Raw genomic sequence first — 16,335 nt, 5'->3', positions numbered from 1 at the left:
AGAGGAAGATGCCCCAGGAGCCCCAGGCAGGTGAGGAGGAAGTCAGTGCCCCTTTCCCCCTCTCTCCTGCTCCATCTCCTAGCCCAGCACAGCTCCCGGCTGCAGGACAACACTGCTGCCAACCCCGTCCTGCTGGGGATGCACTGGGGGGATCTCCTTCCCCTTCCCTCTGGCACGGAGGCAAATCCCATAATCTCCTTGTCCTTCCTCCCCCAGGGAAGGAGCTGAGGATGGAGACCAGGGAGGAAAAATGTCCACAGCAGAATCTCGTGGAAGAGGCCATTTTAAGTGGCTCCACGATGCAGAATTCCAACGTGGAGGAAAAGCCCCCAGAGATCCCACAGGAGGAGGGGCTGCAAACCCAGCCCAGGGTGCTCTGAGGAGGAAAGACCCACCCTGAGCCAGGAAGGTGGACAGAGCTTTAGCCAGAGCTCAGAGCTGGTGGGCCCTGAGCAGCTTCATGATGGGGAGAAGCCCTACAAGTGCTTGGAGTGTGGGAAGTGCTTCAGGAAGAGCTCCCACCTGATCCGCCACCAGATGATCCACACTGGGGAATGGGCCTACGAGTGTGGGGAGTGTGGGAAGGGCTTCAGCTGCAGCTCAGAACTCATCAGGCACCAACGCATCCACACTGGGGAGAGGCCCTACGAGTGTCCCCAGTGTCAGAAGAGGTTTCGGACCAGTTCTGATCTCCTCTGCCACCAGCAGATTCACACCCAGGAGAGGCCCTTCCGCTGCCCTGACTGTGGGAAGGGCTTCAAGCAAAACAAAACTCCACTCTCGTCACCCACCGGCGCATCCACACTGGGGAGAGGCCCTACGAGTGTCCCCAGTGTGGGAAGAGCTTCACCACCAGCTCTCACTTGACCAGACACCAACAGAGCCACCAGTGAGGGAAGCCCTGCAAATGCCCCAGCTGCAGGAAGATCTTCATGCACACTCCAGCTTCATCTCCCATTAGAGGGCCCACATTGGGAAGAGTCCGGGTGATCCATGTTCCCTGTGATCCATGCTGGGAAGACACCTGTCCCTTTTCCTGCCGCTGCCGATGACATGATGTGGGATTGAAAAACATGATGGTCTGGCCATCGACATGTCATTACATTCACTCCCACCTCAGGTCAGTGCCAGGGGCAGGAAAGGGAGTCTCTCTTTCTCTCAGTGAGGAGAAGGGTCTCCTTTCCAGGCAGGGGAAATCATGGCCAGACAGACCCAGTGAGTTGTGTTTTAATTTTTCCTGTAAACAGCTTTATTTATCCCTTCTGTTATCAATATTGTTTCTGTTCCATTTGTTTTTTATCTAGTTGCTGTTCCCAATAAATTGTTCTTCTCCCAGCCCGGGATCTTTGCCTTTTGTGCTTTCCATGGGAGGTGGGAGGGCAGCGAGGGCAGCGTGGTTTTAGCAGGAGCAGGAAATTGGGGAATCCCATTCCTGAAGCCCGGTCCATGGAAACCGAGCATCCCAGCTGGTGCCAGCCCTGGTGGCCATGGCAACAGCCTTGGGAGCGGGTCCCTGGCTGGGGCTGTGGGAACCTCTTCCCTCTGGTGCCCAGGGACAGGAGTGGAGGGAACGGCTGCAGCTGAGTCGGGGCAGGCTCAGGTTGGATGTCAGGAAAAGGTTTTTGCCCAGAGGCTGCTGGGGCCCTGGCCAGGCTCCCCAGGGCAGGGTCCCAGCTCCAGGGCTCTCTGAGCTGCAGCAGCGTTTGGCCAGCGCTGCCAGGCCCAGGCTGGCATTGTTGGGGTGTCCTGTGCAGGGCCAGCAGTTGGACTGGAGGATCCTGATGGGTCCCTCCCAGCTCAGCCAGTTCTATGTGTTGAAGATTGCAATGCAAGATGTATTTCATTACCATCTGTATGGCAGATTATCTTTTGTCAAGTGGGCAGTTTGCCTTATCCGGTTCTTTGAGTGACCACATTCACACCTCCCTCGGGAGGGGACATCTGCTGATAACAGACTATTGAATGTCACTGCATGACTGATAAGAACTATAACATCCCATTGGGAGATGCTCCGCCCAGAGGGAGGAGCCAAGCATTGCTACCCAGATAGAATCCAGAAGTTTTGAGACACCAGCACGGCTTTCTCCACTGGATTCCCCAGAGAAACAGCAGCTGCCTCTTCTTCCACTGGATCTTCAGAGGAAGAATAATTCCCTCTCTATAGGCCCCCCTTCCTCCAACAGAACCACCCCTGACACTGCAGGAGGGCTTCAGCCACATTTCCAATTGGACTGCCACCAACACCCTGACCCACAGGGTGTTAGGTTGGGTTCTGACTCTGTCAGTGTTGTTCTAGTGTACTGCACTGTTTATTTTATCCTTTTTTTTTTCTTCCCTATTAAAGAGCTGTTATTTCCTGCTCCCATATTTTTGTGCCTGAGAGCCCCTTAATTTAAAATTTATAGCAATTGGGAGGGGTGGGGAGGGTTTACATTCTCCATTTCAGTGGAGGCTTCTACCTTCCTTAGCAAACTCCTGTCTTTCCAAGCAAGACAGTTTATTAGGGTCTAACACTGCAGGGGTCTAGGGGTTAAAGAGAACAGCAAGGGAGGGTTTAGGGTAGAAATACAGGAAAAGAGGGGGTAGAGGAGAGCATCAGGGATCTAAGGGTTTAGGGGTGGTATACAGGGAAAGGGACCAATAGGGAATGCCAGAGTGGAAAGGTGGAGACATAGACTGATGGGAAGACAGGGAAGGGAGAACTCTCTAGAACATGAACATATGAAGGTAATAGGGGTAGGAAAGGCCAATGGGCCAATGGGGAGGACAGAACTAGGACAAATTACCATAGTGCTTCAGAGCACCATGGGGGAAGTTTCTTTTCTCACCCTGAGCTGTGAGGAATGCCCGGAGCCTAAGGTGCATCTCTCCAGGGCATTGCTCTTGCCCTGTCCCCAGTAGGCTCACAGGCTCTCACAACTCCCCCTTTTTGTTTAGTTAAAAGTCTTCCCCTATGGATTTCTGCAAGCACCTAACAAATTAAGGGAACATTACTTACATAACAATAGCTATAAGTCATAATAGTACGAAAGTAATAACTCAAAGAGGAAATAGTACATAAGATTAGGATACAACTGAAATAATTGAATGGGTAGGAACTAATTAAACAACATCTTTTTTCTGGAATGCAAGATCGATAGGAAGTTGTATTGTTCAGGCAGTACAGAGCTGTTTCCTTTTTCAGGTTATTGCTGCATCTATACGCCACATCTTTCGTTCTTCTTTTCCACGCTGCTTGTGCTTGTCATCACAGCTTTTGGCAAGGATCGTTATTCTTGTAGGACAGGGACCCCCTCTCTCAGTCCCTGCATGCCTTGCAGCGCTTCTTATCAGGCACGGATACCTGCTTTGGGTTGCTCCCTCTTTTGGATTGGACAGGGGCCTCCAGGGTCTGCAATCTCCCTGCCATCTCCCAATCACCTTCCCTAGCAGCTTGTTCCCACTCCCCTGCCCAGTGCTCCTCAGGCTCGGTGTTAGAGTCTGGGGAATCACTGTCTTCTGCTGAGGAGGAGGGCCTGCTGGTAGAGGAGCCGTGCTCCTGGGTAACCGGTGCGGCCCCGTGCCGTGGGCTGCTGGCAGCCAAGATGGCTGCCTTCCGGTCACCATCATGGCCACTTCCGGCTCCGGGGATGTGGGAGCCACAAGTGTCATGGCCCCAGGGGTGGAGCCCGGGGTGGAGAAGGTGGAGACCACAAGGGGAAAGGCAGAGCCTGCGTCGGGAAGGGTGGTTGGGATCCCAACACAGGGACAACCATCGACACAATGGGTGGAGGGGAATGTGTTGCAGGGGAGGAGCCCAACAATGGAGGAGCAGGAACAGGAAAGTGGCCATTTTGGGGTGCGAGGGTGGGAAAACTTGGATCAGGAGGGGACAAAATGGCAGGGCTGGCCATGTTGCCGGCGCCATTTTGTGGGGTAATGGCCACTGGGGGAGATGAAAGAGGGTATGCAGGCACAGGAGGAAGGTTGAGGGGAAGGTCCAGAGCAGCACGGCCAGTGCCATCCTGGTGAGGGGAGAGAGGAGATCGGGAGGCGTCAGGGAGACGGCAGCAACCATGTGCTGGATAGTGACATCTGCCTGCTGATTGCTCCTCAGGTGGGGAAGAGGGTTTGGGGGCATGGGGAGAGGATGAAGTGGAAGGGGTTTTGAACTGGGGACCCAAAACTTTTCCTGAATTTTCCCCTGATTTTTTTAACTGAATCATAAATAGCAAAAAAAGAAGATAAAGCTTTTTAACATAAATGGAACAAAAAAGATAATAAAACTTCCCCACTTTAAAATTTCCCTGCATTTTTAAAACAAATAACTTGATCCCGACCATACCCCAAATCTCAAGTGGTGAAACTGATTTCCTTGTAACATAAAATATTTGAAAAGAAAATGATAAAAAGCTTTCAAATTCTCCTTTGAAAAATGATTCCCCAAGCAACAAGGGCTAATGTAACTTGGATATAAATCTCCCATTGTAGAACAATGAGTTTTGTGCCTATTCTGCAGTCTTCCCACCCACAGGATTTCAAGTGAGAAAACAAAAGAAAAGGGGGACACTGACTGAAACATACTCATCCAGCAGTGCCTCAACAAAGGATCTCGTGGTGGGTCTGTCAAGGAGAGCGATCCTCCAGTCCGTGACTCTGGGAGGGTTGCAGGTCTCTCCCCTCAGCGTGCCCTGATAAAACTCAGAGGTTGCCTTAGGGTAGTGGCTGACCCAAAGGCGACTTAGATTGCAGCCATGCTGGAGATGCTCTCCAGGGGTACCAGACAAAGGTCCCTGTTCGGGCTCCGCTTGTTGTGGTCTGCGGTGGTGGTGAATGCAACCTTCCCTGAGAGCATCTTGCACCAACAGGCAGGAGCCACAGGAGCACCAGCACACACAGACACACAGACACACAGACACACAGACACACAGACACACACACACACACACACACACACACACAGACACACACAGACACAGAGACACACACACACACACAGACACACACAGACACACACAGACACACAGACACACGCACAGACACACAGACACACACACAGACACACACAGACACACACTGACACACGCACAGACACACACACACAGAGACACACACACACACACAGACACACACAGACACAGACACACAGACACACAGACACACACAGACACACACAGACACACACACAAACACACAGACACACACACACAGACACACAGACACAGACACACACTGACACACGCACAGACACACAGACACAGACACACACAGACACACACAGACACAGACACACACACAGACACACACACACACAGACACACACACACACACACACAGACACACACACACACATGCACACACACACAGACACACACACACAGACACACAGGCACACACAGACACACAGACACAGACACACACACACACACACACACAGACACACACACACACAGACACACAGACACAGCAGCTCAGCAGTGAATACACAGGAGGGTCCAGGCATAGAGTTTTAATGTGTTTTATTTCAGGCAATGATGAAGAGGTCCAGGGGCAAAAATCAAAGACAAAGGAGGGTCTAGGGTATAAATCAGGATAGAGGGGGTGTAGGAAAGCATCAAGGATCCAGTAGTCTGAGGGCTCAGGGGTGGTACACAGGGAAGGGAGCAATAGGGAGTGCAAGAAAGGATAGGTGGAGACAAACCAATGGGAAGACAGGGAAGGGAGAACCCCCTAGAACATGAACATATAAGGGTAAAAGAGGTAGAAAAGCCAAAGGGCCAATAGGGAGGACAGAACTGGGAGAAATTAACATAGTGCTGTGAGGCACCATGGGGGAAGCTTCTTTCCTGACCCTGAGCTGTGGGGAATGCCCAGAGTCTAAGGTGCATCTCTCCAGGGCATTGCTGTTGGCCTCTCCCCAGTCAGCTCACAGGTCTCCAAACACACACTGGAGTTGTGTGGGGCCGTTCATCATTTCTCTGCTCTCCAGCACCGAGGCAATGGACTCTGGCTACATCCCTGAGCTCGTGCCGATGGCAACCACCCCTGGCAATGGGGCTCCATGGAGCTGCTCTCAGGAAACCCCCAAGAGCTGGGGAGTGCCCCAAAACCACCTCAGAAATGTGAGATACCCCGGCATCTCTTCATGAACATGGAATATCCAAAAACTCAGTCAATAACGGCCTTCCCTTCCCTTCCCTTCATCATCCCCAAACTTTGGCTGTCTTTTTCACGACCCCAGCCCATCTCCCCAGTCCCAACCCCAACCCTTCCCACCCCTCCTGGACATCAAGACATCCCTTCCAAGCTGTACTTCCCCCATTCCACACCTCTCAAAACCCATCCCACCCATCCTGCCCCACTCAATGCTCATCTCACCCTCCTGATTTGCATTCCACTTTGCCCAATCCCTTTCAACCCCATTTCACCCCAAGGGGCTGTGGAATCGAGGAATTTTGGGGTGGGAGTGAGTAGTTTCAGTGGCATTGAGGTGACAGATCAAACCCTATTGTCTCTTTGAGTGCCAAGAAAGGGAGACAACTAAATCAAATACTCCCAAATTCTCCCAATTATTTCCCTGAATCCCAGATTCCTCTGAAACACAAGTAAAAAGTGAGGCTTTAGATGCCTTTGATGAATTTATTGATTTTGACCCCAATTTTCTCTGGTTTTGAGGGATGAAGATTAATCCAAAGAAAATTAAGGCCAAAAGAAAGGAACAACCAGCCCAGTGTCTTTCCAACATGGATCACCAGGAATGTGGGTCACCAGGGCTCTGACCAACGTGGGTCCTCCCATAGGGGATGAAACTGGAGTGGTGCACGAAGCTCTTCCTGCACTTGGGGCATTTGCAAGGCTTCCCTTACTGGTGATTCCATTGGTGTCTGGTCAAGTTAGAGCTCTGGGTGAAGCTCTTCCCACACTGGGAACACTCGTAGGGCCTCTCCCCAGTGTGGATGCGCCGGTGCCTGATGAGGTGGGAGCTGTGCTTGAAGCCCTTCCCACAGTTGGGGCAGCGGAAGGGCCTCTCCTGGGTGTGAATCCGCTCATGCAGGAGGAGATGGGAGCTGGTCTGAAACCTCTTCCCACACTGGGAACACTCGTAGGGCCTCTCCCCAGTGTGGATGCGCCGGTGGGTGATGAGGTGGGAGTTGTACTTGAAGCCCTTCCCACAGTCGGGGCAGTGGAAGGGCCTCTCCTCCGTGTGAATCCGCTCATGCAGGAGGAGATGGGAGCTGGTCCGAAACCTCTTCCCACACTGGGAACACTCGTAGGGCCTCTCCCCAGTGTGGATGCGTTGGTGCCTGATGAGGGCAGAGCTGCAGCTGAAGCCCTTCCCACACTCCCCACACTCGTAGGCCCATTCCCCAGTGTGGATCATCTGGTGGCGGATCAGGGTGCTGCTCTGCCTGAAGCTCTTCCCACACTCCAAGCACTTGTAGGGCTTCTCCCCATCATGAAGCTGCTCAGGGACCACCAGCTCTGAGCTCTGGCTGAAGCTCTGTCCACCTTCCTGGCTCAGGGTGGGTCTTTCCTCCTCAGAGCACCCTGGGATGGGTTTAGAGCCCCTCTTCCTGTAGAATCTCTGGGACTTGTCCTCCCCATTGGATTCCTGTGCCCTGGAGTCACTCAAAATGGCCTCTTCCATGAGGTTCTGCTGTGGGGATTTGTTCTCTCTGGTCTCCATCCTCAGCTCCTTGTATGGGGGAGGAAGGACAAGGAGAGGATGGGATTTGCCTCCGTGCCACAGGGAAGGGGAAGGAGATCCCCCAGAAGCATCCCTGGCAGGATGGGGTTGGCAGCAGGGTTGTCCTGCAGCCGGGGGCTGTGCTGGGCTGGGAGATGGAGCAGGAGAGAGGGGCAAAGGAGCACTGACTTCCTCCTCACCTGCCTGGGTGTCTCGAGGCTTCTTCCTCTTCCTTGCAGCCTCCTCTTCCATCTGGCAAAGGTTTGGAGATGGGAAATTCTTTTTTGGGAAGAAAACAAAGGGCGCACACATTGTCTTTTGTACTGGATTGAAGGCAAACCTGGGGGAGAGTCTAAATCAGAATTACAATTTAATAAGAAAATTTCGATCAAGGCAATGATACAGATACACTGCCTTAAACAGACAGAGTCAGGATATAACCTGACACCCTGTTGCTGGTCAGGGTGGTGGCAGCAGTCCCATTAAATGGTGGCTGCAGTCCTGTTGGAGTGATGAACGTGATTCTGTGCAAGCAGTGATCCTGTAGAAGGGTCTGGTCTTCCTCTGAAGGTCCAGTGGTGGTTCTGGAGCTCTTGTCCTCAGGGAATCCAGTAGGCAAGCTGCTCCTGGTGTTGAAAGGCTCAGCTTATATCCAGGTAGGAATGCTTGGATCCTCCCCCTGGGCAGAGCATCCCACAATGGGATGATGGAATTTGATCAGTCCTGCAGTGACACTCAATGGCCCATTCACAGAAGATCTCTCCCCTGGAGGGCGTTATCAGGGCTGAGTCATGGAAGAGATAAAGAACCCTGCCCCACCTGTTTATAGCAGTTGATGAAGATGGGCATTGAAAACATGCATTTGGTTCCATCTTACATTGCAACCTGAAACAGTGGGGGAATCCCTGCTCAGGGGGTGACCCCACCCCCCTTACCCAAACTGGCTCAGGTGTAAAACCCCCACACCGGGAAGGCCACACACACAGGGGACAATGTCACACTTGCCCTGCCCCAGGGGAGGTCTCTGTCCCTGTCACTCCCTTGCTCTTCCCCCTTTTCTCTTTCTTTCCATCTCTCTCTCTACCTCACATTTACTGTTCAATAAAATCCAGGATTTGGTCTCGTTAGCACCTTAATTTGGATAGAGGCATCTCTCTAAAAATTTTCTTAACCAGATTGCAAAATTCTTTTGGCACAGTGAGTTCAGGGCACTGTTCTTCGACCCCAGGTGCCTTTGACAACAGCATGGTTCCCTCCTCTGAGGAGATTGTGGTTCTCTCTGGAAGAACTCTTGGAAACTCCGATGCAGCTTCCTCTGAGCGACCTATGGCAGAACTGGTGAGAAAAATGGCTGTTGTGGGCCTGGAGTGTAAAGAAAATATTTGTTTGTCCTTCCTTGAAAAGTTTGTTAAAATCACTGGAGGAAAGCGAGCAAATGCTACCAGTGACACTGACAAGGTTCATTCACCCCATGGTGTAAAACACAAGGCTGCCTAAAGTGCTACAAGAAGGCCAGCTCAAGTAGCTAAATTCCCAAATAATTCCTGAATTCCCAGGCTTGGGTTCTTTGCCAAATGTGAGAATCATTATTCTCTTCATCCCTGTCACCTTTGTGACAGCTACTAAACGCTTCCCCTTCCTTTTAATAATATCTGTATTGGGCCGAATTTGCACTTTTCTTTAATTGGAACCTGCCAGCAGCTGAGCTGGAGCTGTGCAGGAACCAATGAAACTTGGAATTGCCACAGAATTGCTTCTATTGTCAGCCGGTGCTGCGGCGGCCGTGGGGCAGAGGGGTGGGAAAGGGGGGTCCACGGTTGCAGTGGAGGAAATGCCGGGGCTGGGGGCTGAGCACAGGGCTGAGCACACAGAGATGGTTTCGTTCTTGCTGAGCTCACACTGAACCAAGGCCTGTCCTGCCCCTCATTCAGCCACTCTGGGGAGGGGCTGAGGGTGTGGGGGAGGTTGGGAGGGGACACAGCAAGGACAGGAGATCCCAGCTGACCCCAGGGATACCCCAGACCATAGGACATCATGATCAGTGCATGAAGTGTGGGGAACAAGGAGGAAGGGGGGACATTTAGAGTGAGGGTTTTTGTCTTTCCAGGCAACACTTAGGCAGGATGGGGCCCTGTTTCACCAGTGGGCAGGGCCAGCACCAAAGATACAGACACCAACTTAACAGTTAAGGAACAGTGTAATTTAGATAGTGCAAATTTGCAAAAAATTACAGAAGTATTAGATTGGCAAAGCAAATAATCATTAGTCAATAATTCCAAAAGAGAAGATGTTGAAATGAGTATCACACAACTGTCCATTTCTGGCTACAAGCTCTGGAGATTCTATCTCTGCCTTCAATCAGAGTTGCATTCCATAACAAGTCCTGGTACCAAATCCTGCTTTCCAAGGCTGGAACAGTGTCTCAGGTTTAGCTGGGTGTGTATTCAATTACCCTCTGTTAAAGGTGGGGCAATTATCATCTGTTAATTGAGCAGTTTACTTAATCTCTTCCACAAGGAATCCTCCCTCCAGGGAGATATCTTCTGTTAATGGGCCATTGAGTGTCACTGATAAAAATTCCATCATCCCATTGTGAGAAGCTCCACCCAGAGGGAGGAGCCAAGCAATCCTACCTGAATATAATCTGAGGGTGTGAACAGGAGTCTGCCTTCTCCCACAGGATTCCCAGAAGAGCAGCTGTCAGCTCCACGGGATCCCATTGGAAGACCAGGCCGATTCGCACCACCACTGGACCTTCAGAGGAAAACTGCACCCTTCTACAGGATCACTGCTCCAACAGAACCACACCTGTCACTGCAGGAGCACTGCAGCCACCATTTAACAGGAGTGCTAACAACACTCTGACCCACAGGGTGTCAGGCCATATTCTGACTCTGTAAGTAATTTTTTAGTACTACTGCATTTCTATTTTTAATTTTTCCACTGAAGAACTGTTATTCCTATTCCCATAGATTTTGCTTGACAGCCTTTTACTTTGAAAATTATAATTCCAAGTGAAGGGATTAACATTTTCCAATTTAAGGGAGTCTCCTGCCTTCCTTAGCAGACACCTGTCTTTTCAAACTGACACAATGCCCCGGGACAGCCAGGCAGGTGAGGAGGAAGTCAGTGCTCCTTTGCCCCTCTCTCCTGCTCCATCTCCCAGCCTAGCACAGCCCCCGGCTGCAGGACAACCCTGCTGCCAACCCCGTCCTGCCAGGGATGCTCTGGGGGGATCTCCATCCCCTTCCCCCTGGCATGGAGGCAAATCCCATCCTCTCCTTGTCCTTCCTCCCCCAGAGAAGGAGCTGAGGATGGAGACCAGGGAGGACAAATCCCCACAGCAGAACCTCGTGGAAGAGGCCATTTCGAGTGACTCCAGGGCACAGGAATCCAATGGGGAGGACAAGTCCCAGAGATTCTACAGGAAGAGGGGCTCCAAACCCATCCCAGGGTGCTCTGAGGAGGAAAGACCCACCCTGAGCCAGGAAGGTGGACAGAGCTTCAGCCACAGCTCAGAGTCGGTGGTCCAGGAGCAGCTTCATGATGGGGAGAAGCCCTACAAGTGCTTGGAGTGTGGGAAGAGCTTCAGGCAGAGCAGCACCCTGATCCGCCACCAGATGATCCACACTGGGGAATGGGCCTACGAGTGTGGGGAGTGTGGGAAGGGCTTCAGCTGCAGCTCTGCCCTCATCAGGCACCAACGCATCCACACTGGGGAGAGGCCCTACGAGTGTTCCCAGTGTGGGAAGAGGTTTCGGACCAGCTCCCATCTCCTCCTGCATGAGCGGATTCACACGGATGAGAGGCCCTTCCACTGCCCCGACTGCGGGAAGGGCTTCAAGCACAACTCCCACCTCATCACCCACCGGCGCATCCACACTGGGGAGAGGCCCTACGAGTGTTCCCAGTGTCAGAAGAGGTTTCAGACCAGCTCCAGTCTCCTCCTGCATGAGCGGATTCACACCCAGGAGAGGCCCTTCCGCTGCCCCAACTGTGGGAAGGGCTTCAAGCACAACTCCCACCTCATCAGGCACCGGCGCATCCACACTGGGGAGAGGCCCTACGAGTGTTCCCAGTGTGGGAAGAGCTTCACCCAGAGCTCTAACTTGACCAGACACCAATGGAATCACCAGTAAGGGAAGCCTTGCAAATGCCCCAAGTGCAGGAAGAGCTTCGTGCACCACTCCAGTTTCATCCCCTATGGGAGGACCCACGTTGGTCAGAGCCCTGGTGACCCACATTCCTGGTGATCCATGTTGGAAAGACACTGGGCTGGTTGTTCCTTTCTTTTGGCCTTAATTTTCTTTGGATTAATCTTCATCCCTCAAAACCAGAGAAAATTGGGGTCAAAATCAATAAATTCATCAAAGGCATCTAAAGCCTCACTTTTTACTTGTGTTTCAGAGGAATCTGGGATTCAGGGAAATAATTGGGAGAATTTGGGAGTATTTGATTTAGTTGTCTCCCTTTCTTGACACTCAAAGAGACAATAGGGTTTGATCTGTCACCTCAATGCCACTGAAACTACTCACTCCCACCCCAAAATTCCTCGATTCCACAGCCCCTTGGGGTGAAATGGGGTTGAAAGGGATTGGGCAAAGTGGAATGCAAATCAGGAGGGTGAGATGAGCATTGAGTGGGGCAGGATGGGTGGGATGGGTTTTGAGAGGTGTGGAATGGGGGAAGTACAGCTTGGAAGGGATGTCTTGATGTCCAGGAGGGGTGGGAAGGGTTGGGGTTGGGACTGGGGAGGTGGGCTGGGGTCGGGAATAAGACAGCCAAAGTTTGGGGATGATGAAGGGAAGGGAAGGGAAGGCCGTTATTGACTGAGTTTTTGGATATTCCATGTTCATGAAGAGATGCCGGGGTATCTCACATTTCTGAGGTGGTTTTGGGGCACTCCCCAGCTCTTGGGGGTTTCCTGAGAGCAGCTCCATGGAGCCCCATTGCCAGGGGTGGTTGCCATCGGCACGAGCTCAGGGATGTAGCCAGAGTCCATTGCCTCGGTGCTGGAGAGCAGAGAAATGATGAACGGCCCCACACAACTCCAGTGTGTGTTTGGAGACCTGTGAGCTGACTGGGGAGAGGCCAACAGCAATGCCCTGGAGAGATGCACCTTAGACTCTGGGCATTCCCCACAGCTCAGGGTCAGGAAAGAAGCTTCCCCCATGGTGCCTCACAGCACTATGTTAATTTCTCCCAGTTCTGTCCTCCCTATTGGCCCTTTGGCTTTTCTACCTCTTTTACCCTTATATGTTCATGTTCTAGGGGGTTCTCCCTTCCCTGTCTTCCCATTGGTTTATGTCTCCACCTAGCCTTTCTTGCACTCCCTATTGCTCCCTTCCCTGTGTACCACCCCTGAGCCCTCAGACTACTGGATCCTTGATGCTCTCCTACACCCCCTCTATCCTGATTTATACCCTAGACCCTCCTTTGTCTTTGATTTTTGCCCCTGGACCTCTTCATCATTGCCTGAAATAAAACACATTAAAACTCTATGCCTGGACCCTCCTGTGTATTCACTGCTGAGCTGCTGTGTCTGTGTGTCTGTGTGTGTCTGTGTGTCTCTGTGTGTGTGTGTCTGTGTGTGTGTGCATGTGTGTGTGTGTGTCTGTGTGTGTGCATGTGTGTGTGTGTCTGTGTGTGTCTGTGTGTCTGTGTCTGTGTGTCTGTGCGTGTGTCTGTGTGTGTGTGTCTGTGTGTGTGCGTGTGTGTGTGTCTGTGTGTGTCTGTTTGTGTGCGTGTCTGTCTGTGTGTGTCTGTGTCTGTATCTGTGTCTGTGTCTGTGTGTGTCTGTGTGTCTGTGTCTGTGTCTGTGTGTGTGTGTCTGTGTGTGTCTGTGTGTCTGTGTGTGCTGGTGCTCCTGTGGCTCCTGCCTGTTGGTGCAAGATGCTCTCAGGGAAGGTTGCATTCACCACCACCGCAGACCACAACAAGCGGAGCCCGAACAGGGACCTTTGTCTGGTACCCCCGGAGAGCATCTCCAACATGGCTGCAATCTAAGTCGCCTTTGGGTCAGCCACTACCCTAAGGCAACCTCTGAGTTTTATCAGGGCACGCTGAGGGGAGAGACCTGCAACCCTCCCAGAGTCACGGACTGGAGGATCGCTCTCCTTGACAGACCCACCACGAGATCCTTTGTTGAGGCACTGCTGGATGAGTATGTTTCAGTCACTGTCCCCCTTTTCTTTTGTTTTCTCACTTTAAATCCTGTGGGTGGGAAGACTGCAGAATAGGCACAAAACTCATTGTTCCACAACAGGAGATTTATATCCAAGTTACATTAGCCCTTGTTGCTTGGGGAATCATTTTCCAAAGGAGAATTTGAAAGCTTTTTATCATTTTCTTTTCAAATATTTTATGTTACAAGGAAATCAGTTTCACCACTTGAGATCTGGGGTATGGTCGGGATCAAGTTATTTGTTTTAAAAACGCAGGGAAATTTTAAAGTGGGGAAGTTTTATTATCTTTTTCGTTCCATTTATGTTAAAAAGCCTTATCTTCTTTTTTTGCTATTTATGATTCAGTTAAAAAAATCAGGGGAAAATTCAGGAAAAGTTTTGGGTCCCCAGTTCAAAACCCCTTCCACTTCATCCTCTCCCCATGCCCCCAAACCCTCTTCCCCACCTCAGGAGCAATCAGCAGGCAGATGTCACTATCCAGCACATGGTTGCTGCCGTCTCCCTGACGCCTCCCGATCTCCTCTCTCCCCTCACCAGGATGGCACTGGCCGTGCTGCTCTGGACCTTCCCCTCAACCTTCCTCCTGTGCCTGCATACCCTCTTTCATCTCCCCCAGTGGCCATTACCCCACAAAATGGCGCCGGCAACATGGCCAGCCCTGCCATTTTGTCCCCTCCTGATCCAAGTTTTCCCACTCTCGCACCCCAAAATGGCCACTTTCCTGTTCCTGCTCCTCCATTGTTGGGCTCCTCCCCTGCAACACATTCCCCTCCACCCATTGTGTCGATGGTTGTCCCTGTGTTGGGATCCCAACCACCCTTCCCGACGCAGGCTCTGCCTTTCCCCTTGTGGTCTCCACCTTCTCCACCCCAGGCTCCACCCCTGGGGCCATGACACTTGTGGCTCCCACATCCCCGGAGCCGGAAGTGGCCATGATGGTGACCGGAAGGCAGCCATCTTGGCTGCCAGCAGCCCACGGCACGGGGCCGCACCGGTTACCCAGGAGCACCGCTCCTCTACCAGCAGGCCCTCCTCCTCAGCAGAAGACAGTGATTCCCCAGACTCTAACACCGAGCCTGAGGAGCACTGGGCAGGGGAGTGGGAACAAGCTGCTAGGGAAGGTGATTGGGAGATGGCAGGGAGATTGCAGACCCTGGAGGCCCCTGTCCAATCCAAAAGAGGGAGGAACCCAAAGCAGGTATCCGTGCCTGATAAGAAGCGCTGCAAGGCATGCAGGGACTGAGAGAGGGGGTCCCTGTCCTACAAGAATAACGATCCTTGCCAAAAGCTGTGATGACAAGCACAAGCAGCGTGGAAAAGAAGAACGAAAGATGTGGCGTATAGATGCAGCAATAACCTGAAAAAGGAAACAGCTCTGTACTGCCTGAACAATACAACTTCCTATCGATCTTGCATTCCAGAAAAAAGATGTTGTTTAATTAGTTCCTACCCATTCAATTATTTCAGTTGTATCCTAATCTTATGTACTATTTCCTCTTTGAGTTATTACTTTCGTACTATTATGACTTATAGCTATTGTTATGTAAGTAATGTTCCCTTATTTTGTTAGGTGCTTGCAGAAATCCATAGGGGAAGACTTTTAACTAAACAAAAAGGGGGAGTTGTGAGAGCCTATGAGCCTACTGGGGACAGGGCAAGAGCAATGCCCTGGAGAGATGCACCTTAGGCTCCGGGCATTCCTCACAGCTCAGGGTGAGGAAAGAAACTTCCCCCATGGTGCTCTGAAGCACTATGGTAATTTGTCCTAGTTCTGTCCTCCCCATTGGCCCATTGGCCTTTCCTACCCCTATTACTTTCATATGTTCATGTTCTAGAGAGTTCTCCCTTCCCTGTCTTCCCATCAGTCTATGTCTCCACCTTTCCACTCTGGCATTCCCTATTGGTCCCTTTCCCTGTATACCACCCCTAAACCCTTAGATCCCTGATGCTCTCCTCTACCCCCTCTTTTCCTGTATTTCTACCCTAAACCCTCCCTTGCTGTTCTCTTTAACCCCTAGACCCCTGCAGTGTTAGACCCTAATAAACTGTCTTGCTTGGAAAGACAGGAGTTTGCTAAGGAAGGTAGAAGCCTCCGCTGAAATGGAGAATGTAAACCCTCCCCACCCCTCCAAATTGCTATAAATTTTAAATTAAGGGGCTCTCAGGCACAAAAATATGGGAGCAGGAAATAACAGCTCTTTAATAGGGAAGAAAAAAAAAAGGATAAAATAAAGAGTGCAGTACACTAGAACAACACTGACAGAGTCAGAACCCAACCTAACACCCTGTGGGTCAGGGTGTTGGTGGCAGTCCAATTGGAAATGTGGCTGAAGCCCTCCTGCAGTGTCAGGGGTAGTTCTGTTGGAGGAAGGGGGGCCTGTAGAGAGGGAATTATTCTTCCTCTGAAGATCCAGTGGAAGAAGAGGCAGCTGCTGTTTCTCTGGGGAATCCAGTGGAGAAAGCCGTGCTGGTGTCTCAAAACTT

The 16,335-nt window shown here is 51.5% G+C and overlaps 1 protein-coding gene and 1 pseudogene across 1 annotated transcript; one reads left to right on the top strand and one right to left on the bottom strand.

The window, feature by feature from the left end:
* The window catches only part of LOC143693008 (uncharacterized), a 151,127-nt pseudogene that overhangs the window by 98,825 nt on the left and 35,967 nt on the right, over positions 1 to 16,335 (bottom strand).
* LOC129130584 (uncharacterized) lies at positions 8,912 to 11,805 on the top strand. The gene is made up of 2 exons (XM_077173082.1): positions 8,912 to 9,004; positions 11,134 to 11,805. The coding sequence occupies exons 1-2, from the start codon at positions 8,912 to 8,914 to the stop codon at positions 11,803 to 11,805; spliced, it is 765 nt and encodes a 254-aa protein (XP_077029197.1).

The sequence above is a fragment of the Agelaius phoeniceus genome, unplaced genomic scaffold, assembly GCF_051311805.1.
Source record: "Agelaius phoeniceus isolate bAgePho1 unplaced genomic scaffold, bAgePho1.hap1 Scaffold_113, whole genome shotgun sequence".
NCBI lineage: Eukaryota > Metazoa > Chordata > Aves > Passeriformes > Icteridae > Agelaius > Agelaius phoeniceus.
Note: the sequence above shows the minus strand (reverse complement) of the source record. Positions and strands in the feature narration are given on the sequence as shown.

What these genes read in the sequence shown, in the direction of transcription:
- LOC129130584 (XM_077173082.1), top strand. Translation starts at nt 8,912, where the DNA reads ATGGTTCCCTCCTCTGAGGAGATTGTGGTTCTCTCTGGAAGAACTCTT. An exon ending in AGCGACCTATGGCAGAACTG is followed by an intron (nt 9,005 to 11,133) that starts GTGAGAAAAATG and finishes TGCTCTGAGGAG; the next exon opens with GAAAGACCCACCCTGAGCCA.